Source organism: Bombus impatiens, unplaced genomic scaffold (genome assembly GCF_000188095.3).
Source record: "Bombus impatiens unplaced genomic scaffold, BIMP_2.2 scf_0217, whole genome shotgun sequence".
NCBI lineage: Eukaryota > Metazoa > Arthropoda > Insecta > Hymenoptera > Apidae > Bombus > Bombus impatiens.
Window position 1 is genome coordinate 465,533 of NT_176636.1, and position 23,818 is coordinate 489,350.

Genomic DNA, 23,818 nt, shown 5'->3' on the forward strand with positions numbered 1-23,818 from the left:
AGAATAAAAGCGGTAAAATCGTATCAATCGTGGAAAATCATCCAATTCTGCTTCAATTGCGTTCTTTTATATTATATAAAATCTTTTCGACGATACAGCTCATTTTCGCTAAACAGTATTTTTCACTAGAAAATTATCGCGTTACGTTTAGTCATTAAGTAGTCTTCTACGATGAATCAAAATATAACTTCGAACTTCGTTTAACAGTTCCAAAGCAAAGAACGCTTCTTTGTCCCTCTCTAATTCCTATAACGTTATCAAAAATTGACCACGACCTCTGGAAGACCATATTTACACTTACAATTCGTAGCAACGTGAACAAGTCGAGCGATAAAGAGCATCGCTTTCGCATCGACGTTGCTAGTATTATTTTAGTAATTGTTTCTTAATATCCTGTTAATATCGGTGTTACTAAGGATAATCGGCGTGCCAATTGGATACGAACGAGTAGACGGGAAAAAATACTCTGCATCCTGGATACAGGTGGTGGACAGTTTTGAAATAGGAAAAATAAAGATGTTGAGAAGGCGAAACACGATGGCGGATCGACCGATGTGTCAGTGCGGGTGGAATTGAATCTTTTTTGTCTATCGCTCGTACGATTCCCCTCGACAACCTGTTTCGCCCCACCAGGGTCGAATTTACATATATGTCGCAGGTGACTTTTGCGTTTGTCTGATTTTAGCGCGAATTGTAGTTTCGCGGCAGGCATGTGCAGTGCGTGCAGCTGAAATTACGCTCAGTTTCTCCGTTTCTTCACGGTGCACGTTGCAGTTGCTACAAGCGCGCGATCATCGCCTCTTTTCCGCTTTGTTTTTTCCTCCCTTTCTTTTCTTACCTCCCTTTTCCTCCGTTTTATCCTTCGTTTTCTCTGTTTTCCTAAGGGAAAAGAAACAGAGAAATCGTCGTTCGCCGCGACGATTTCGCGCGTGTGTGTAACAGAGAAAGAGAGTTCTCCCCTTTGACAGCTGTTTCGCTAACTGATTGGCTCAAGACACAAAATCACAGGAGGCGGAGGAAAACAGGATATTTAATGAATCCGTCGATGAAGTGCAGCGGTAAGTTTGTAAAGCAGTTGTATTTGTGTTTTTTTTTTTTTCTTTTTTGATGAGACGAGATATTTTTACTACTTTCTTTCTCTTTTGCCGTTTTATCAATGTCGGATTTTCAATCGCGTTTTAATCGAAAATTCTAACGTTTATGAAAATTAATATCAGATTAAACAATCTGAAATAAACGCAGCGCCACATACCTATGCGACTGTCGTTGGTTCAGCGACTTTTCCAATTTCGAATTAACCGTAACGGATAATTAAACGAATTCACGATCGCCGTCCTCGCCATTCATCGGATTGAGAAATTGTACGATTTTTCCAATTTTTTGTGCATAGCACATAGCACGAATCTTTTTTTGCATATCGGGCGGAAAATCGACCGAGGACCTAACTCGTGCCGCAAATTCACACGTCAGTGAAAAACTAGTAAAAGAATTTAATTTTGGAAATATGAAAATGTGGGAACGGTGTCGTAAACGTTGTACAGAAAAGTTAGCGAGGAATTAACACGTGAATAATATTTTTCCTTCCGTTTATCACATTTGTCATGAACCAGACTGAAAAGCGAAGAAATCACGTATTGCGCGCGACACGAATTATTTCAAAAGTCACGTAAAACTGTAACTTTCTCGCTTTTGTTGGGTTTGATTCGAGACATCTACCTGAATCAATACACAAAGCGTTGCTTCTACACCAAAGATCGTATCACGGATTGAAGTATGACTAGTAAATACCTTGTTATTGCTATTCCAAGATTGTAGTAATTATCGTAATTTTAAAAACCTAGACTATATGGATTATATTTAAATTTCAAATGATCTATCAGTCGATTCAACCGATTCAATGACATATTTACTTTTATACGGATTAATTCTCAAACCTGTTTCGATTACCGCTCATCAATTAACTCGTGTAACTACTTTACGCAATCACTCGATCCTGGAATTTAATGTCGATGCTGTGATAACATAAACAAAGAAACGATCGCGAAAACACAATGGCATTAGAAAACTATAAACTTCATTGAGATATAGAGAGATCTCGTACAAGTCCGATGATCTCGAGCGCATTTACTCCAACGCCTTTTCTCTTTCTTTTTCGCTATATTTCTTTCTTCTACCGATATTTTCTTCAAATATTATACAAATAATATAAAACCTTAACCGAAAGTGTACGAACTCGTATCTGCCAATGTTATCCCAACGTTGGTCAAACGTCGTTTCGTCGTAATATCTTCCGTTTAATTTACACGTTCGCTGACATTTTTCATTAGATTGTTTGATAGTTTAGAGTTTAACGTGATCTTTTGCGAAAGCGTCACGGCCGTGTCGCTTCAAAATATACCGTGCACTGCTCGAGAAAAGTTCCGCGGGAGGAATTCGGCGCCGCCGATTGGATATTTCTGACAGACTCGACACGATCATAAAGATAAGCACACGCATTGGCCAAAAGTGTCATATACGCAAATAAAAGGATATAACAACGCGTGACGGTGAGCGATAGCGAACAATATCTCCCTTGCCTGTGTGTCGCACCGCGAAACTTCTTTCCAGCAACGCACTCTACGTACCTGTGATTACAATATTCAAATATTATTATCTGATCGATTACCTGACAATAATCATTGCGATTACGAAACTGAAGCAGCACATATACGTACGTACCGATAACTAGGTGATAATCATTTGCATATGATAAATGCCCCAGCAATAGAAGGATAGTAGGTTTATTAATATTTATTTTCATAGAACATGACGCTACTTCCCCTTGCGGTATCACGGAATTTTCCTTCATTATCGAATGCACCTAACAGATTTACGGTTTCCCAATGCACTGTACGTAGCTATGTATATTTGCTTCATGGCAACCAGATGGAATACTCCGAGCTGCACGTTTATAGCGTCTAATTGCACGAAGTTAAAAAATGAAACTGAGAAACGAATTGCTGGTTAATTGTTTACCAACAACGTTTATTTGACTCTGTCGACACGAAAGACGACATGGGGATAAATATCTTATTGCGACTGCTACTTGGGAAATGCTCGTTCGAACGACCGGTTTTTCATTGTATATGTAACATGTTAACAAATAATTTTCATAAACAAGCATAAGCGATAGACCGACACACGTACCCTGGACGAATCGTTACGAAAATATTTTTCAAAATTTCCTGATAATTAATCCGCATCCCGTATTCCAGTTCTTATCACACGTGTATCATAAAAATACGTGCCGAGTTGTTTTCGAGACGACGAACGTGTTAAATCGATATTTTGATTTTTATACCACGTGTACTCTCACTTTCACGGAATATGAGAAACGCGTTAGATTTGAAAATATTAACAAATATACGTACTTAGATCGTCCGAGAATTTTTAACTCGAATTATAATTGTTTCGTAGACAGCGTGAAAAACAGAAGTTCCTAACAATAATTCATAATATTTTAATACACGTGACGCGAGATTATTTTTATACCTTTAAATTTTTATATCTGCTTTCAGGGACACGTCGATCATCCGATCGTCCGAGAATTTTTAATTCGAATTATATCAAATAAATTATAATTGTTTCGTAGACAGCGTGAAAAACAGAAATCCCTAACACTAATTCATAATATTTTAACACACGTGACGCGAGATTATTTTTGTACCTTTAAATTTTTATATCTGCTTTCAGGGGCATGTCAATCATAATTAAAATTGCTTATTCGCGTAATTAATATGGTTCATTGTTCTTCCATTCAATGCCGTGAAACAAGATGTTAAATGTCATAACTATGTATATATTCCTTTAAATGAAAACATTTATTCGTTCCTTTCTCGTTCGATAAGCTCTACTTACTATCGCGTCACATTTTTTAAACGTGATATAGTATATAAAAATTGCTGCATCGAAGAGTATTTCCCAATATCCTAATTATGAAAAATAATGTATAGCAAAATACTGTATAAGTACTAATTATAGATAACTATTAACGTAATACCAATATAAATACTGAAATATCGTACAACATGTTTTGATTTTAATAGACGAGTAATTGACCAAAGTAAAGTTTCATAATAAACGTACATTTGCAAGATGATAAAAATAAAAGTAAAATAAATTATAGAAGAAGAAACGAATGAATAAGAAATATGAAAATAGAATCTATGTATGTGCGGACGTGTAATACACACGCAATACGATATACAAGAATTTGGAAGATTTCAAACACTATGTGTTTATAGATTTTTTCTACAGACACATGGGATTAACGAGCTACCACCAGTGTAAACAAATATTCTGCTTCAATTACTGTTGTATTTGCTAATTCTTCAGTTAGACTTTCTCGGCCATCGTCTCACCATTAAATCTAGTCATTGTCGAACGTATTACAGTGTAATAGTGATCAATTTTACATTTCACTACGTGCTATCAGCTGCAAGTTGCTTGCATTTTCTTTTCTTACTCGAATAAATGTCATTTTTATATGATATGATTCTATCGTACTTTAATTGCGTTCGCAAATATTTTTTGTCAAACTTTTCGCAATTGATCGCTGTAAATCGTAATTTATAATAAAGTGGCGAGTGAAACATCTTTGGTGAAAATCTGTCTCTCGTTGACGATAATTCGATTATTGCGATAATAAATATTACCTATTGCCAGCCTGTAACGTAAACGTTTACACAAATCGTGTTTAACAAGGACAAATACCGTGAAATTAAAGTAACTAAGTACTGATTAAATATCATAAAACGTAACTAACGTCAAATTTATAAATTGTCAAACTCTATGTTTGTAAACGTTCGTTTACAGAGAGAATACAACCCTAAGCAATCCATTTTTTTTTAAATCGTTCAATTACCAACTTTGAACATTAATAGTAATAATTTATTTTGCTAAACGTATTACGTGAATGATGGTGTTTAAACGATTCTTCGATTTGCTTTCAGTGTTTAGCTACAAATATTTGCGATGTACGTTATTTAGCTGCTTTACAACGTTAATATAATAATATACAAAACTTATTGCGGAAGATCAATAATCGTGTACTGTGTGTCTTGCTATAGGTGAAGACGTAAAGTCCGAGGAGTCTGGTCCCGTAGATTTCGAACGAGCAATAACTAATGCCGGTAAGCATATATCGATATTTTTATACCGCGCTCTCACTTAAAACAACGTCTTACGCTTTATCAATCGCTATCGCGCGTTTCAAATTCAAAAAAGGAAACGCGTAAAAATTCCAGACGGCCTAATAGCTTATTTTGCTTTTATCTTTCAAAACTATTAAATCCTGAACGATGCATATACACGTATATAATTACCGAAACAACTATACAAATTACAAAAAGGAAATAAACGTTCCTGAGTGACGTTCCAAGAGCTTTGAGCTGTTCGTTTTCTCAAAGAATTTTTATCTTTTTTTCCCTTCGTAACATCTACCAAATAAACGAACAAAACGATGCTCCTCGATGTAAAGATATTTCACATCGAAACGAGCATCTTTTTTAAGGATAAAGAACAGCAAACGGTCAGAAATATCATATATATATATATATGTATATATATGTATATATATATATTATATATATATATTATATATATATGATATTATATATATTATATATATATTATATATATATAAATATATATATAAATATTATATTATATATATATATTATATATGTATGTATTATTATATATGTACATATATATATATATATATATATAGAGAGAGAGAGAGAGAGAGAGAGAGAGAGAGGGAGAGAGAGATAGAAATCCGACTTAGAATCGAATCCAATCGAATGACTTTCCTTGGAATCTTTCATCGATCGAATGACGTCTGGCATTCTTCCATGTACACGCAAAATTTTTCGACAGGCTATGGAAAATTCAACTACTTGTTGCTGTTGGCCGTGTTGCCCGCTAGTTTCTCCAGTATTTTCTCGTCATCGGCGATGTCGTACGTGTTACCATCGGCCGAGTGCGACTTGAGGCTCACCATGTTCGACAAGGGTCTACTCAACTCGATGACGTTCGCAGGTGGTATATTCATTTATTGGCGTAATCACGTAACCGCGACTGTAATTACAGGTTGAGCTTAAGACACAGAGAGTCAAAGCGCGCATTTGGTACGCTTCGAGTTTCTGGTTAGAACACACATGGTGTACGCTACGGACTCGTTAGGGAATGTATTTGTACGAGTACGGACATGGTAATTAAATGACACACTCTTGTACTTCATCGTGCATTGGTTACGTGGTCCGCGTGGGCAACGATCTCGAGTGACGATTTTCAAGCGACGAGAAATCGCGTTCGAGATCGACGAGCGATCGTTCGACTCGTAATTTAAAATTGCTTCCGTCTTTATTTCTACTGTAACGTAATTTAGATTGTCGATTGTTTGCCAGGTAAGAGAGCAAGACTTTGAAAAGGTCTGTTTATCGGATTTAAGATGTTGGGAATTTTTTTGAAGAAAAAGAGAGTGGATTATTTTATGACCTGTTTAAGATTATTGCAAATTAAAAGTCTAAACCGCACTGTTTACCGCATTGGTTACCTTATGATTCATTCGAATCAGAAACGAAGAGATACTTTACGAGTTTCTAATTTTTAATCTCCGTTATACATCCGAACATAATATTTTCCAGTAACGGAATTTTCCCTTTCAAATATGTACATGTTTTATTAGCGTTCGTACGCAGAGTGTACTCTCTTCTTTATTCGATCGAGCGAATTCCAATTATAAAAATTTGCTACGAAACTAACGACACGATCGAAGAACTCGAAAGATGTAAGCGCAAGAGAATTGGCAAAAGTGCAGGGTGTTGGAAAAGCCACCACAGTCACAGACGTCGAAAAATAAAAACATGATCTAAAGCGCGTCGATCCCTGTGATGCTGGCAACGACAGTAGAGAAACCGTAAATATACTGATGCAATGAAATGATTTCATTGCGATAAAAACGATAATAACGACGACTTTACGCAAATGGAAATAACAAACAAAAGTGGTAAGGAAGAGATTCCTTCTCGTACCGAAGCATTCGTGACGTTCAAAAAAGGGCTTGGATAATCGAAATGGAAAAAGAATGTAACTCTATGCAGTTTCTTGCGTTGAAACAATTCTATGACTTAGCAACTAAAAAGATATTGGATCCATAAATACTTAAAGAAACTATCAATTAATCCTAAACTGTGTTTGAATAAATGAAATTTCATATCCAGGAAAGTGATTGTTCTATTATCGGGAAATTTCATTATCGAAGCAGTTTTGTCACTGCTAAGGAACCGATAAGGAAGACCGTACAATTTTTACAAAAGGAATCGAACAGCATAAGACGCGGTATTCTGAGAAAATAAAATTTTTGACAGCTTATCGTTTCTTTATTGTATTAATTAATAACTTGTTGATAATGCCACGCACAACATCACCTTTAATAAAACTCTCTAACGGAGAAGCTTGATATCAGTATACTGCGAAGAACTTGATATCATGACAACGATAGGAACAGGTAAAAGAGATATGAGAATTTATGAAAACGGAAAGTCCCACGGAAAGATCAATGTTTATATCAAACATAACCAATATGATTTACGATGCATAATATCCGCATCTGTGTTTCTGGAACAATTCCAATAGCTTTTGTTTAGAACGATATCTTTCATCGGGAAACAACATCCTTCGTTTCTGATTCATTTTCGAATAAGGAGATTATTCATTTTTATCGTATCACGATTTACATCAAAATTTATATCGAATTGCATTAATTATTACTTTCGTCGTAACAAGTAACTTTAGGATTTAATCAATCACGTACATACATTTTATTCCTATGGGGAATAATTTGTTAAACATATGCTTATGTATATTCTTTGAAAGTCAGTTTCGAAATTCTTTTCTTTTCGCCTAACCGTTCAAATTACTGTGAATATAATGAACAAACGTAATATGATTCATATCGATAAAGTGCGTATCATAAAATCAACCGAGAAATCCAACTACCCAACTATCGTTGAAAATTTGGCTGGTTTCAGGTATGATCAGCACCTCATTTTTCTGGGGATTTATGACCGATACGTTTGGTCGTAAGAAGATAATGTTTTACGGTTACATGGTCGCCGGAATCATGAGTTTGACGGCTTGTTTCTCGCATACTTCGTGGCTTTTAATTTTGTTCAAGTTTCTCGATGGCGTAATGTAAGTTGATGCAACGATCATTTCAATGAAATCATTGATACTTCGATCGCTACGATTCGTATCTACCTTTACGTTAACTAACTACGTTGAACTAAGACATAGCTTAAGACAGAATTACAAATCTACTAATACCATTGGCGATGCGTATGGCAGCTAAAATTGATTCTTTCAAAAAATATCAAATTTTGATAATAATTTTTGCACGCTTGCAGCATGTCCGGCCCGTATGCCGCTCTTATGTCTTATCTGGCAGAAGTTCACAACGATGCGCAGCGATCTCGAACCTATATGTGGTTAGGGGTGTTTTTCTCGCTTGGAAATATTTCTCTACCATGTGAGTAGCCTTTAATCGCGATATCCTGCTCTCATATTTTTCTAATGTGTTTACATAGCTGTGGAAATTACTCCTTTTGACCATTGAAGCGATTCATCGTAGGAAAATTACGATACGCTCATATAGCGATGTTTCTCTGATCTCTGTATCAACTGATATTAAAATGACGAGCGATTAACGAATAGACGACACCGAATGTCTATAAGATAGAAGAATATTCTATGTGTCGACTGGGATAAACTCTTTAATGTCTTTAATATAGATGTTCAATTTCATTTCTTATTTTACTTTACGTTCGTCCGCATAAAACAGGGAAAATATTTGGTTTCAGGCATCGCCTGGTTAATCATACCGCAAAAATGGACCATTAACATTTGGACCGGGGTCGTAAAGATCAGTTCATGGCGCGTGTTCTTGGCGATTTGTTCGTTGCCAGAGTTTCTTGCCTGCTTAGCGATCTTCGCATTCCCCGAGAGCCCGCGTTTTCTTTTGCTGAAAGGCAGGAGAGAAGAGGCTCTTGAAGTTTTCAGGAAGATATACTCGGTGAACACCGGCAAGGATCCGGACACATATCCAGTAAGCAATGTTCGATATTTCAGTGTTCTCCACGAAAAATTGCAAATTGCACTTCGAAACAATCCAATTACACTCGTTATATTTCCACTCATGCTCGCTCCTTGCATAACATTAACGTGATCATTCATTCGTTCATTTTTGATACCAAATCCAATTCGAAATGACCTTCATTTTCAGATAAAAGATATCGACGACGAGTATTCCGTTGAGCTGGCGAGTAACAGTAAGATAAAGGACAAGTTACGTTCCTGCTGGCAACAGATCAAACCACTCTTTCTATCACCAAACATCTTCAAACTGATCGCAATCGGCATGATTCAACTGGGTGCCACGATAGGGTTAGTTAGATCAACTGAACTTTTCTTGAAACATATTTTCATTGTCGCTGACTCTTTGAATTCTTTATATCATGTCGAATATATCTCAAGAGTCAACGTTCATCAGTGACTTTAATCATAGTAGAAACGAAAAACGTTGACCAACGAGGAAATTTCAATTTATAGATCGAATTCGATTAGACTATGGATGCCACAATTATTCACAATGATGGAACAATTCAAGAATGACGATTCGAAATACGAATATTCGAGCTCGCAGCCGCGCTTCTGTTACATGTTAGGCCAACAAGGGGCCAATCATAGTTTCTCAACGAGTTTTGTAAACGAAACTCTAAATGCTGTCCACACATGCGTACCGGTATTACGTTATTTACATACAAATACGATAAATCATTCCTTGTTTGCACACATTTCTTTGTTTTTTACATTGCGATGCTGTAAATTAAGATTGTACAACGTACATCGTTGCTTGTTACGCGTACTTACGAAGGATTTATTAATTCTCTCTTTTGGCTTTTGTTTCTATACGTTGAAGATTTCAATCATTTTTTACGCGTGCTTTATTTCAGATGGATTTGAACTCGAAAGTATTCATTAATTCTATCGTAATTGCGGTTACCGGTGTAATAGGATATACTTTGGCAGGCACGCTCATTACTGTAGTAGGGAAAAAGAAACTTATAGGTGAGATATCTACGCTGCACATAAATTTTGTACAGGAACGTACAGGAAAATATTGATCTTCGTAATAATTTACGATTTCTATTTATTGCAGCAACTTGTTTCGTTGTAGCAGCTGCTTGTTGTGGCTCGCTTTACTGGGCTGAAGACACTAACAGTATTCTTGGTTTGTGTTCAGTTTTCGTAGCCATGTCGAGTATAGGTGGTGCTTGTGTCGTAAACGTAATCGTCGATAATTTCCCGACGTGTTTAAGGTACAAAGATATATCATTTTCTACTAATTTCTTTATTCTACGTGTCAAGTATCTTATCGTTTATTTAATACTTCTCTTCAGGACTATGGCAGTTAGTCTAACTATGATGGTAGGCAGAATTGGGGCGGTCATAGGTAATTTACTATTTCCAGTGCTGTTTGACTTGTCCTGCTTGGGCCCCTTCATTATGATTGGCTCTGCCTCTCTAGGTAAAATCACCTAAATCCTTTGGTATATGAATAATAAAATAATGTCACGACATAATATTCTTATATGCACATTGCACACAAATTTAATTTTTCAGTATCGGCATTACTAGTGACCATCCTCCCACGGAAAAAATCGCAGAAGAATAAGCCAAAGCAAATTGCCTGACGAAAATCTGTATGGTTAAAATGTAATCAGCTAATAGTAGCTGAAAGAATCGCTTGTAAATACACACCCTGTGTCTGGTCGTTGGTCAATTGTAATTTTCGGTGCATGATTTTTCATCATGTAAATATGTAAATACAATACAATTACACTCATGTAGCATAAGGTAACCTCATCACTATATACGTATGCGTGTAACCCAAACACTTCGCAAGACAAGTGCATGGCCTAAGTGACGTTTTTAATAAATATTATGATTGCATGACGTAATATAATTTTAAAACACCCTTTATCCTCGAGATTTAATAACCTCGCCCGTCAATAAATCATTAGATTAACTCGCAATTAATGTCGTTAATTCGCAAAATAATTATTGAATATCGTAAAATTCAGAGGCGATGTAACGAAAAGAAGCAATATTCGTAATTGCTCGCTTTCCTCTGAATTTACTTTCTTAATTCTTATTATCTTAGTATTAACAGTCATAAGTATCGTACGCAATTGAAAAAACTACATCTTTAAAATCAGAGACTTACTAACAGTCAGTTCGATCTTCTAATCACGTAAAAGATAATTAAAAAATTATTTTCAAGCAAAAAATGTTTTAACACGTTCAAAATATAAAAAGTGGTGTGAATAGAATTTTGCTATATTACGTATTAATTACATTAATATTACTCACTATTTGTTAAAAATGTATCTCACGTACTAAATAAATTGTAGAATACTAAATAAATATTACCAATTATACAGAAAAAGAAAAAAACTGACGCATAAATACGTTTGCTTGTGTTAAAATAAATCAAACGTTACCAAACGTCCATGAAAAGCTTTCAGATTCATCGTCTGTGACATCCCCTACTGCTTCGAAGTTTCCCTAGCGATCAAACAATAATCTGCACAAAAAGAGGACAAATCATAAATGTAAAATAAATATATAAGGACAAATTATTTAAAGATGAAACGATGATTAAGGTTAAATTGCGTTTCGGAAGCTCGTTATACGAGCTACCGGTTACCGGTAATTGTCGGTAAAATGTGACAATCGAAAAGATCAAAAGAAAAAAAGTAATAGGTTATAGTAAACTATTGCATAAACCGCGAGCGTTAATTGAACGAAGTTAAGACTAACGTGCGTTTAAACGATGAATAAGTATAAAGGTACGTGTAGTACGTACTGTGGAGTAATACTAAACACGTTTTATTGTTATGATCACAACACTAGAATGGCCATCACGCTGCAGTTTGCTCAGCAATACAAATATATATAGTACATATGTACGATTTCAGAAAAGTTGTTTCTTTCTATCAAATAAACAAACATATATTCAGTGGTTATCATATTTAATTACCTTCACTGTGTTTTTGTGATTTCTCTGGAAATTAAAATTACCGAATTTACTAATGACGTATCTACAAACTATAAAAAAATATTTATAAAGAAATGACTTTCCACACGCACATAGACATTAAAATAGTGTATGCGCAAATTATTTCATCTCTTGCAATTTTTCAATCAACTGCGCGCATCTGATTCGAAAACTTTCGACTTCGACGCACTTCTTAAAATTCCCTAGAGCACTACCGAAAACTACGTGAGTTGCTGTTATTTGCAGGATGTAAATATGTTTAAACGAATTCTTTATACTACGAATGAATTATTGAGATTACAATAAAAATGTTAATGGAACTAACGAAATATTTTCGTAAACGGATTAGTGAGTCGTTATTGAACGTTTTAAAGGGAATTTAACCTGCTGCAACGTACAGCGCTCTATTGAATAAAGTGACAGTGTCAGTAATGGAGAAAGTGGACGTGATGTGAAAGGCTTCGAAGTTCCTTTGCCGCTTCGTAGATTTTTAGGCCGATACAGAATCATGGAAGAAGTGTTTCAGAACGGGAATTATCAGAGGGAGTCAAACGCAAACATGACTACTATGGAGACACAAAAGGAGGTAAGAAACTCTTCGAATAGTTGACCATTTCAATTCGTCCGCCAAATCAATACGTCGTTCGAAGCTATAATTTTTAAACACGTTCTTATTTGAACGGGTTTCTAGGTATTATGATTATCGTAATATTTGTGCAAAGTTAAATTACTGTGAAATTATATTTGTTTAAGTTAAAGAAGCATTAGATAATTGCACAGAATACGTATGTATATTGCGAAAGAATCGAAGTGACGCGCAGTGATTCTCATGTTTTGTTATTGTTGTTCTAAATTTCTTATTTTTTTATTGACCTTATTTTCTAGTTTTGCTTTTAATAACTTATATCTATGTTTTGACTATTGTTTAATTTATGCTACATTTTTTTAATATGTCAAATTTTCTAGTACACCTTCGTTGTATAAATTAGCTTTAAACAATTTTTATAAATTTGTGTTACTTAAACGTATAATATGTATAAAATAAATGATACTAGATCGCTTAAAAGAAATTACTTGCATTATTACAGTAGAAAATACAGATTTCTTAATTTATTTGAAGAAGCATCAAAGTAGGTCATGAATTATCCGTTTGAGTACCACTATACTAGTGTTGGCGGTATCTACATACGCGTTTGTGAAAGATATTTAAACCTATGATGTCTTGAATTAGCATGCAACCAATTTAAATTCAGATATTATTGCAAGATATTATTTTATTGAGTAATTAATGATAATAATGCAAATTATAAAATTTTTTATTTTTAATTTTGAAACTTAATAAATATAAAATAGTTCATTTGTTTTCCTTGTATTAATTGAATATGATTTAATTTTGATTCTTAATATTAAAAATAAATTGTGTTATTAATATTTGTTAATAATTGTTTACATAGGTTTTATTTATTTGTACTTGTCATTTTTCTTTAAATCTACTTTCATAAATTATATAATATAAAAAATAAAACAGTTGTATTTTTATACCTTAAATTCATTATTTATGTTCTATATTAGGATGTATTGCTTGATCACATGGAAATCTCTATAGTTGAAACCGAAAAGCGTGCAAATGGAGCATTGAATTTAAGAGAGTTTTATACAGTCTACCTCATTGAGACTAAGTAAGTGAACCTATTATTCTTTACTTAATAAAGTTAAAATGTGGATGTTTCAAGCTTGTGTACATTTAATTTTAAATTGTCTCTCTTTGCAAAAGTTACTTTAACATCTATGAAATATATACATATATATTAAATATTATTGTAGAATTACAGATCCAGGCTTTAAAGGTGCACTCACCAAAATAAGTTCTCTATGGCGTCGATACACAGAATTTGAACTACTCCGAGCTTATTTGGAAATTTCCTATCCATATATTGTACTGCCTCCATTACCAGAAAAAAAAGTTTTATATGCATGGCAAAAGGTTACCACTGATACATTCGATCCAGATTTTGTTGACAGACGAAGAGTTGGTCTTGAGGTATACTATTTACATTTACTCGTTGCTTCTTTATTTGAAAATATGTATTTGATATTTATAACAAATGTATTTCTAAGAATTTCCTATTGAGGGTAGCCTCGCATCCTATATTGTCTCGTGATGAGCATTTCATGGGATTTTTGCAACAAAAGGATGGTTGGAGGGAAAGCATTAAAGAAACAGGTACATTCTGTCAAAGAAGTATCTATCTTATTATCTATTTATATCATTATTTATTTATACATTTATAATGAGTGTTGTAATTATTAATGTTTTATGATAGGTTATTTGCAATTAGTAGAATCAAAATTAAAGGCACTGAGCGTAGCAGTGCGATTAAGGAAACCAGATAAGCGATTTGAAACAATCAAAAACTATGGAATTGAACTTCAGGTATGTTCAGCATTGAGAAAAAGTAAACTTTTATAGTAGTACGTATCCATTTAATATTTCAGAATAATTTATGTAATGTTCTTCGAGTACGTGCGCGACTTGTAGAAAAACAACACAGTTTGTACAAATTACATGCAAATTATGGTCGTGTATTTAGTGAATGGAGTGCCATAGAAAGAGAAATGGGTGATGGGCTACAGGTATTCAATTTTATATATATTATAAATATTTCTTAACATTTATATCTTTAGAAACATTATAATTACCAATTTTTGCAAGAAATTTCTAAATGATAAAACATAATGGAATTATGCTACAAGTATATATATTGCAAAGCGCACTGCATTACAGCACCTGTTTTCTTAGAAATCGGGTCACTACTTGGATTCATTAGCAGCTACGATAGATACAACCCTCGAAGAAGAGGAACTAATAGCAGATCAGTTGAAAGAATGGTTGTTTGGTGCTTCTGCGTTACAAGCAGTTGTTAAACGAAGAGAAGCTTTACAGTTAACCAAAGATGAAGCTCATGATGCTCTAACCACAGCGTTTGAACAAAAAGAAAAAATTATACAAGGTTTTAAATTATACTAAGTACTATTACCATTCAATTTACAAATATGGGAATTTTTAGAGCTAATGCAGTTTATTATTGCAGGTAAATCTGGTTTAATGTCAAGATTATTTGTATCTGTGGATACAGAAGAAGTTCGTGAATTAAAAATGCTACAGTTAGAACAAAGGATTGCACAACACGAAGAAGCGGTCAAGCGGGTGGATGAAGATTTAAAGTAATATATTTTAATCAAATATTTTACACATACTTATAGCATGTAAAAAGTATACTATGAAACTATGTATAATACATTTCTCTATATTTTACATGTAATGTTTTTAGGTCTTTCTCTATTAAAGCAATGATGGACATTGAAAGATTTCAACACCAAAAGGTGGTAGATTTAAAAGAAATTTTGGCAGCTTACTGCATTTTACAATTTAAACTTGCTAGAAAGGTAACATTTTTGCATATTATTATTTAACTAATTTACTACCCATCTTTGTACAGATGAATCAATGTTTTTATAAATAATTACAGGGATTGCAAGCTTGGCAGCATATCAAGGGTTGTCTGGAAAGTATGCCATAAAAATCTTTTCTTATTGAAACTGACAAAGAACAATAATTGTTCCACATCTTTCGTGCGATATACATTCCTATAATTGTAAGCTCACTCATACTGTACGCTTATTATTACATCAATGTACAAGATTGTTTTTATTATTTAATGTTAGACTAGATAATATTATATATACATATATATTATATATACACACAATTCATGTTGGATATATACATAGTTATGTGAAACATTATTTAATATTTATATGTATTTAGTATGTTCTTGTTGTATGTGTAAGATACAATTAAGCAATTATGTGAATGTTTAGGCAGTACTTAAGGGTTGTCATAAGTAAAGATCTGTGTGATTTATATATAATATAAATCACCAAGTGAAATCCCTAGAATGTTAGTTATGAAAGTTGGAAAAATCGTTGCTGTAACTTTTTATACACTGTCTTATATCTGCTCAATAGGCTTGAATTTCATTGACGTCGATTAAATCCCGGATTGTATCTCATTTATCGATACAATTGTTGCATTTATTTTTCGTAATACTTAGGAGCCTTAATCTCATTGATAAATGATACAAATTTAAGATTTGAAATACTATTTTCTACGTCTGAATAACTATGTTTTCTACGTATATACCTGGTTCGGTATATTATAGTACGGTAGTTTAAATTGTATATTAATTTTTCTCTTCTTCTGTTTTTCAGTTTTCAATAGAATTTATTTAGGTCATACATTTTGCAATGTACTCTGCATCTAAAATCAATGGATGTCTATTATACCAATGTTAAAGTTTTATAGTAATTCCTCTATAACAATAACAATTTTCTTGATTTCTTGTCTTACTCGATAAAGAAAACAATTTTTTCTTGATTTAGCTTCCTAAATTTTATTTCAATTAGGTGTAATCAATATGTTTAAAGGTACATCACACAACATATGTACGTTATACGTATGTTTGCTCATTAATACTCCTTAAAATCAATAATATAATTTAAATAACACTAAATATGATAAATTATATATTTTTTTTCATTAAATATCTAATATATACAATATTTATAACGAATAATTAATGTTGTTTGTAATGAACAATTAGCTTGAACAAAATTTATTGTAATACTTTTGGCGACAATTAATTGTACAAGAAATTCCTAGTAATTTAAATAAAATATATGAGACAACATTATGATCTTTTATTGCTACGAAATATCTTGCTAATGGAAGTATTTATTGTTATCTCTATTATACGTTTTGAATGTTATAAAATCAAGTTGTTTCGAGATATAAAGAGAGAAATTGAAGAAAAGGTTGTGAATTAATTGGAAGACAAATAAGTTAATTGGACAGTTTATTACGTGTGCGCCGGTATAGAAATATTATACAAATTCGAAGACGATTCGAATAGATTACGAAAATGTTAGGTCTACGGTGTTCTCCCTTTCAAAACATGTACATTACGAGAGGAGCGGTGATGGAACGATTCTATACAAACATCTAAACGAATCACCACTAAAACGAACCACTAATTAGCGACAACGAGGTTAGGGTCAGGAGGAAGGGGAGGGTTAGAGGCGATATTTACAATACAATTCAGTGCGTTTCCGTGTTCACATGAAGTTTCGCACACTTTGGTATTAATCGAATGTACATATGTACCTGCGTTTACAATATGATTTGTTACAACATAAATCAGGGGGTAATGCGCTATCGTCAATGTTACTTGCATTTTTTATGTTTTTTTTTTAATCCTTTATACATAACTCGGCTATTCGTGTAATCAATATTATGAATTAGCTGCGTCTGACGGTACATCATGATTCAAATTTATATGTAGTGGACACAACTATATTTACAGTGTGACAGTCGTTCACTTCTGTTTCACAACAACGCGGACGAAGGAACAGAGTTGGAAAGTACGATATAACCTGTTTTCTTATTTTGTAATAGATAATACAATAGATATTAAAAATAAACTTTGTCATATTTGGAAATTTTTAATTGTTGCAAATAGTGTCAACGATAAGTTGTACGAGTTGGAATAAAAATGGCTGATAATCAGTAAATCATGTAGGTAAGTGTATAGATACATATTTCTTGCAACCGATAAAATACATTTTATTTGAATGAATGTTTGTCACCGATAGTCTTAGAAGTTCTTTCAAGTATGATTTAGGTAATTAAAAAGTTATACACAATAAATAAGGTATTATGTAATAAATTTTAAAGTAACTTGCTTTTTTGATATATCGATTTGGTTAGATCGATCGACAAATATTATTTTGTTTGTTACGTAAAATTTGTGATCGAGGAATTTGTAATGGTTCCTCCTAGTCTTTCTGTTGCAGAAATTAATGTTTAATAATTATTCCGTTGCTTAAAATAATTTATGTCGTAAAAAGTGTACCGCAATTCAAAAGAAGAAAGATTATATTACTAGAAGAAAGCTATCGAAGTAAACATTTTATCTATCAGTGTAAATTCTTCCACGTCAATTCTTACTTTTTATATACGGCGATTTACAAATTTGTCCAACTCTGTTGATGACACTGCTTCGTCCTTTTCTTTTCGTTTTCGTCTTTCTATCGTGATAAAAGCATTCTTTGGTCGTTCGAACTGGCTGAAATGACATTCGGAAAAAAAGCTATCGCGGACAATTGAATCATCATTCCTCAATGAAATTACTGTACTTGGGCGCAGAACAGAGTTTCAGATACACCTTTGACCACTTTTAATCGATTCATTCAATTCCAAAGCATTAATATCTTTCGATGTTAATGCGATACCTTGACCTAAGAAAATGTGTTATACTTATTGCACCCCTTCACCCATGAACAATACACTGAAATTGCATAAAGAATAAACAAACGAATTAATCGCCTTTCCAATTTATTAAATAGTTAAATAATCCTATGTACCTAAACGATAATTAATAAATACACTTTTCATATTCATCATGAAATTCGTCGATCACAATTTTATCAATTCAATACAATTTCAGTGCATAAGGGTGAATTTCGTTCAAAGACATCGATACAATGGTAAAATCAACTCGACATACAATCAGTTTGATCGTCTTTTATTGCAATCTCCTTTCGCATGCTTTAGAAATGACAATAATCATGATAAAATTTCTCCTTAATTCGCAATTATTCGATTACTCACTGTCAGTTTCGCGAAGAAATCGATTTTTTACACGGGTGTATTTCATTCGAAAATATTGGCGCAGTATTTCACATACTTTGTTCGCCTGTTCCGTTAAATATCATTACCGTTCCGTAACAAACGAGCAATTATTCCAATCGACAAATCCGCTCGTCGATATCGTTCATGAATCATTATACATATCCTACCTGAGATTTCTCGCGAACGAATGCGTTCATTACGTATCGAATTTTTCTCGTTCACGACACAAATGTTTAATTACGAAATATCGAGCACGAAACTACGATCGGATAAAATAATACATACTTACGTTAAATAATGATTAAGTTTATTTATTCGCTCTAAAAATTAATCAGAGTTCTTCGGATACGTATTTCTTTTTTTACAGATCGTACAGTAATTTTCGATTGTTTCTGTCGACACAACAATAGCAATTTAAATAACTGTTCTCTCGTTCCGCTGTTTTAAGCTCATGTTTCTGCAAATCATATCGTTCCTCTAATTTGCTTGTTTCTATCGAAAACGACAATATCTCTTAACCCTTACGCGTGGAAATTCAAATTTGTCTTTTAATCGATCGACGGTAATTTCGAAAAACAATCGATAATGATAATAATAATAATAATAATAATACTAATCAAACGCAACATTTCTGTCGAATTCTTCTAATTCAAAACTTTCCACGCAACGTGACAGTCGCGTGGTCGATCAATAATTTTAACGTTAGCCTTATCGAAGGATTCAGTTAATCTATGGCTAGGTTACCCTGGCACGTCGTTAAACCGAATTTTTACACCAATTCGTCTCACAAGGGATGATTTTCTCTCGATTAAACAACGTTTCACACGCGTTCTTCTCCGATTATAAAATTAAGCGCGAAAGGGTCAGGTTTCCTTGCACAAAAAGCCGCAATTTAATAACGCAAATTTCGTTTCGTTTCCAGCCATCCGTAATCGTCCTATTTGTTCTCGCAGACTACGATTCTCTTCAAGCACTTATTGAAAGAAGACCACGAAGAAAGCGGACACTTTCGTTCTGGCCACACTGCACAACACTATGGACTTCCTGTATCGTGATGAAGAGAGTCACTGTCACTTTCGAGGTAAGTTACATAGCTATCCGTGCTATCAGGGTGTTGCCCCATGTCTGGGCCGCCGCTACTGGGATGGTGTGGGCCGGGGGGTGGCAAAGAACCACCACCCCCGCCGCCTCCGCCATCGTTCATCGGTCCACCAAGCATGCCTGGCGGTGGTAATTGTGGTGGTCCGCTGTGAAGATCGTAACCATGCATCTGAAATGAATTATATTAATCGCCTATGGATATATCGCATCGTGCAACACGTTACTGCACATGTTCGCTTCGATATAGGAATATGCCATTCGCTCCTAAACGCTATCGACGTTCGTAGACGATACCAGATCGATACCAGATACTTTTTCTTTATTTGAAATATGTCTACGATAATTACCTGCGACACCAGATGATGAAAAGAAGGAGTATTAGGATCCAACCTCTCCAAATCGGTGTGTAAGGCGAAATCCGAAAGGGCTTTCCACGGTGGTTGATAAGCTTGAACTTCTAGCGGTGTCATGCCTATAGAACTCTCGTGTCTTACGGGACTGCTAGCCACCATAGGAATTCCGTGCATCCCACCGAAGCCTAATTTACGGCCATCCTGAAATATAGAACATCTTCGTTCGTTAAATCGTGGTTTGAAGTACGACAACGAATAGAAACGATACATCGTGGATCGGCGCGCTTTAAACATTCGTCTTTATCGAAAGCGATAATAGCGAAATGCGAAAACTCGAATGCCAACCTTTTCCTGCATCTGTTGTTTCATGGCGATCGTCTTCTTCTTATCCTTGCACCGTTTGTTCTGGAACCATACCCTTATCACGCGTGGACTCAACCCCGTCATCTCCACCAATTGTTCCTTCATCAACGCGTCCGGCCGCGGATTCGCGGCGTAGCAAGTTCTAAGTGTGTGTAGTTGCTTTTCGTTTAGAACAGTGCGAACTCTGGTTGGTTTGCCGTCAGAACCGCCGCCGCTTTTATGGCCGCCCGATCCTCGAGTACCACCCACGCCAGCTTTGTGCGACCCGCTTTCAGACCCGGAATCTACGAACAAATCAACGTCACGATTACTCACCTCGATTTTTCCGGCCTCTATTTTTCTACCGCAGTTTCGCTTAGTTTTTTCCTTCTCTCTCGCTTTCGTCACTGTACCAAGCACAATTTTCGAAATTTTTATCGTAATTTTTATACATATACCTACTTTCGTATCGTTTAGATAAATACATTTTTCTATCGTAAGCGTCGTGGTCGTTACGAATAAATCGAATCGCGTTCACGTATCGTTGGTAGATCGAATCGAGGCGTAAAAAGTTTCTTCGATAGTCGAATAAAATACCAAGAGGCAGAAGCGCGATAACGAGAGAAATAATTCAAGAAGTGGAAGGAAAGGCCGAAACGAATGGCGATTCCGTTGTTTGCTTCCACTGGCTATTGCACGAACCGATTCGCCGGTTGTTTGGAAAAAAGCCAACTCTCGGGGAAGAGTAGCTCGACTAAATCAGGAGAATGCAGAGTAGAATGTCCAGCTGCGACTATCGTCCTAACCGGTCCTGCAAAACGTTCTTCGCCAGCTAATGGGAGATCCGGATAGTGGTACAGCATGGCGGATGGAGAACGCTGAGACGAATGCCTGTTGACTATCCGAGAGGCCAGAGACAATATTGTCGATGAGCAAACTTTGGCGACGATTCCGTGATCGGTACCAGGTCCGACAAGAAAGATCGGAAAGGTCTTCGGTAACGTTTTCGCAAGATCGACTGCGATCGAGAAAAGTTTCGAGCGTCGACGCTGTTTGGATTACGGCAGTTTACATGAAACTGTGCTTCGATTTGCAGAAAATTTTAGAAGAATCGTACGCGAATCGAGAGTGTCCGCTGCAGAACGATTTCGTCCAAATACTTTCGACATATCGAAAGAATTATCGGAAAGAAAGGGAGATACCGATTCGTATAATCGACATTGTCTTTGTTGGAAGCTGTTAAAAAATAATTCACTGAGAACGAGGAAAAACCGAGCTCTCGCAACTCGTACACGCGCAGCCCAAGATCTCGTTCTACCCTTAAACTAATGTTCTATGCAGAGAAAATTCATCAACACCCCATATCCATGTACTACATGCTTTATCTCGTTCATTATCATCGGACGAGCAAATAGAAATTGTCCGATATTTATGTCGAACCTCTTCGCAAACCGACGAAGGATACTAAAAGGAAAAGGAGGAGCTTTCGATTTTTCAGGCTCAGCTCCCTTGTTAGTCTCATCGATCAGTAAACGACTCCTTCGCAGCGACTTCACCAGAAAGAAAAAGAAAAAGAAAGAAACAGAAGAAGAGGAAGAAGAAGAAGAAGAAGAAGCACGAACCTTTCGGACACTTTTTAGCCGACCAAACAGCGAAACCCATATGTAAACGGCTGGACGAGGGACGAACGTTGAATTTCATTAACTCCCAATTAACGAGCAATAAGTAACTCGTGCCGCGATAAGGATCCAGTTTCCTTGGCGGTGTCCTTCGAAAGGATTTGGTAGCCGCACGAAAGCGAATTTCGAATGTTTGCGGACGGTAAGACGAAAAGGCAACCGAGCAAACGAAATCCTGCGTCTATTTTTGCGTCCTAACCAAATAAGCGGTCACAAAGGCAGAACCGCGTTTCCGAAAGAATGAGTGTGTGTGAGAGAGAGAGAGAGAGAGAGAGAGAAGTCGAAATGATTGGAGAGTAGTAGGTACTCGTGGACGAGAAAACGCTGGAAGAAATCGGCGGCAAGAATGAGACTGATTATAATTAAAGACCACTTTGCGGCATTTATTATAGTTTGCTAATCGCGAACGGTTCAAAGGGTAATGGCGGTGTTCACGGCGTTGCTTGTTTAATGCGAGAATTTACTGTCCGAATATGCCACGAAGAAGGAGAAATTTCTTGCTCGCGTCGAAAAGAAGATTGGTCGATTCTTGGCTAATTCTTAACTCGTCAGAAATATATAATAGATAATCAGAATATTTTACGTTATACTTTGTAGAAAACGTTTATGTTTGTTGATTAATTCGAAGCTTCGATCATCGATGAAAGGATAAAAGCCAACTGAGAAAAATAGTAATCCGCGTTTCTTTCGAAGGCATAAAATCGTAACGATAAACGAGCAACGATATCCAACGGCGGTGTACGTGAATTCGTAGATGGTCCGTCCATTAAAACTAAGGAAAAAGGAAGCGCGACTCCCGGACGGAGGTTGGGGAAAAAAAGTTGAATAAACGTCCATAAATAAAAAGAAGAAATGAAGGAGATCGTGCGTAGTTATGTGCCACGGTAGTTGGCAGAGAGGTGCTACATTTGACACCTCGGTTCCCCTGTAAAGAGTTGTCAAACCACTGCCGTCGCCGGTGCGTGGCCCGTGGGCTTCGTGCATCGGGAAAAGACGGTTTAGGCGCAACCATTTCCATAAGGAAGCCAAGTGACAAACATCATGGAAAATACGCGGCTCGCGCCGCTCCTCCATGAAATTGTTTACGCGAGAATTAGAAGTGAACGTTTCAGCTACGCCCTGTGTCCCGTACTACGCAATTTTCAATTATCACCGATTAACCAGCTTCGTACCACGTCGTTAGAATCCTCGTCCAAATATAATTTATCGTCGCTACGTGTAAATAATGAATTAGTAATAGTAGACGCGGCCATGTATAAATAATAAGCCATCGCCACTTCTGACGTTTCTCTATGTGACTGTCGCAAATCTTCGGATTTTTCTCCATGAATTTCTTCACGAATTTGCTAACCGTTTAGAAACGACATCGAAAGGAGAACGATCTGTTAGATTCGGAGATACAACCCTTTTTCCAAACATCCGCTAGCCG

At 35.4% G+C, this 23,818-nt stretch overlaps 3 protein-coding genes and 1 long non-coding RNA gene across 6 annotated transcripts in view; 2 read left to right on the forward strand and 2 right to left on the reverse strand.

The window, feature by feature from the left end:
* Positions 1 to 233: 233 nt before the first annotated feature.
* LOC100748812 (synaptic vesicle glycoprotein 2C) lies at positions 234 to 11,297 on the forward strand. 3 transcript variants are annotated; one of them, XM_003488093.4, is made up of 12 exons: positions 234 to 1,058; positions 5,109 to 5,171; positions 5,920 to 6,081; positions 8,076 to 8,238; positions 8,451 to 8,572; positions 8,904 to 9,148; positions 9,326 to 9,486; positions 9,652 to 9,844; positions 10,056 to 10,170; positions 10,262 to 10,421; positions 10,503 to 10,630; positions 10,726 to 11,297. In XM_003488093.4, the coding sequence occupies exons 1-12, from the start codon at positions 1,034 to 1,036 to the stop codon at positions 10,794 to 10,796; spliced, it is 1,608 nt and encodes a 535-aa protein (XP_003488141.1). In that variant the 5' UTR covers positions 234 to 1,033; the 3' UTR covers positions 10,797 to 11,297. The 3 variants fall into 3 exon arrangements, with proteins under 3 accessions (XP_003488141.1, XP_012238872.1, XP_024222131.1); XM_012383449.3 differs by lacking the exon at positions 234 to 1,058 and adding an exon at positions 4,520 to 5,015; XM_024366363.2 differs by lacking the exons at positions 234 to 1,058; positions 5,109 to 5,171; positions 5,920 to 6,081 and adding an exon at positions 6,088 to 6,253.
* LOC105680521 lies at positions 10,232 to 12,271 on the reverse strand. Its single transcript, XR_001102150.3, has 3 exons — positions 11,972 to 12,271; positions 11,607 to 11,689; positions 10,232 to 10,647 (listed from the first exon to the last, which is right to left on the reverse strand). It is a non-coding gene; the product is annotated as an uncharacterized LOC105680521 (long non-coding RNA).
* A 259-nt stretch (positions 12,272 to 12,530) lies between these two features.
* Positions 12,531 to 16,520, forward strand: LOC100744485 (sorting nexin-4). Its single transcript, XM_003488057.4, has 10 exons — positions 12,531 to 12,749; positions 13,736 to 13,842; positions 13,988 to 14,204; positions 14,282 to 14,387; positions 14,488 to 14,597; positions 14,660 to 14,797; positions 14,964 to 15,174; positions 15,256 to 15,388; positions 15,496 to 15,610; positions 15,694 to 16,520. Exons 1-10 carry the CDS (start codon positions 12,672 to 12,674, stop codon positions 15,742 to 15,744), a joined length of 1,266 nt encoding a protein of 421 aa, XP_003488105.1. The 5' UTR covers positions 12,531 to 12,671; the 3' UTR covers positions 15,745 to 16,520.
* A 542-nt stretch (positions 16,521 to 17,062) lies between these two features.
* LOC100748926 (insulin gene enhancer protein ISL-1) overlaps positions 17,063 to 23,818 on the reverse strand; it is a 34,917-nt gene continuing 28,161 nt past the window's right edge. Inside the window, exons 4-6 of the mRNA XM_003488094.4 lie at positions 20,714 to 21,015; positions 20,363 to 20,569; positions 17,063 to 20,184 (exon numbers count right to left, since the gene is read on the reverse strand). Coding sequence (XP_003488142.1) covers positions 19,948 to 20,184; positions 20,363 to 20,569; positions 20,714 to 21,015 — 746 coding nt within the window. The 3' untranslated portion in view covers positions 17,063 to 19,947. The remainder of the gene's footprint in view (positions 20,185 to 20,362; positions 20,570 to 20,713; positions 21,016 to 23,818) is intronic.

Coding starts and splice junctions, on each gene's coding strand:
- LOC100748812 (XM_012383449.3), top strand. CDS start 4,955: ATGATGGTGTTTAAACGATTCTTCGATTTGCTTTCAGTGTTTAGCTAC. Junction 6,082..8,075: donor CAACTCGATGACGTTCGCAG/GTGGTATATTCA, acceptor GGCTGGTTTCAG/GTATGATCAGCACCTCATTT. Junction 9,149..9,325: donor AGGATCCGGACACATATCCA/GTAAGCAATGTT, acceptor CTTCATTTTCAG/ATAAAAGATATCGACGACGA.
- LOC100744485 (XM_003488057.4), top strand. CDS start 12,672: ATGGAAGAAGTGTTTCAGAACGGGAATTATCAGAGGGAGTCAAACGCA. Junction 14,388..14,487: donor GGAAAGCATTAAAGAAACAG/GTACATTCTGTC, acceptor GTTTTATGATAG/GTTATTTGCAATTAGTAGAA. Junction 15,389..15,495: donor CGGGTGGATGAAGATTTAAA/GTAATATATTTT, acceptor TAATGTTTTTAG/GTCTTTCTCTATTAAAGCAA.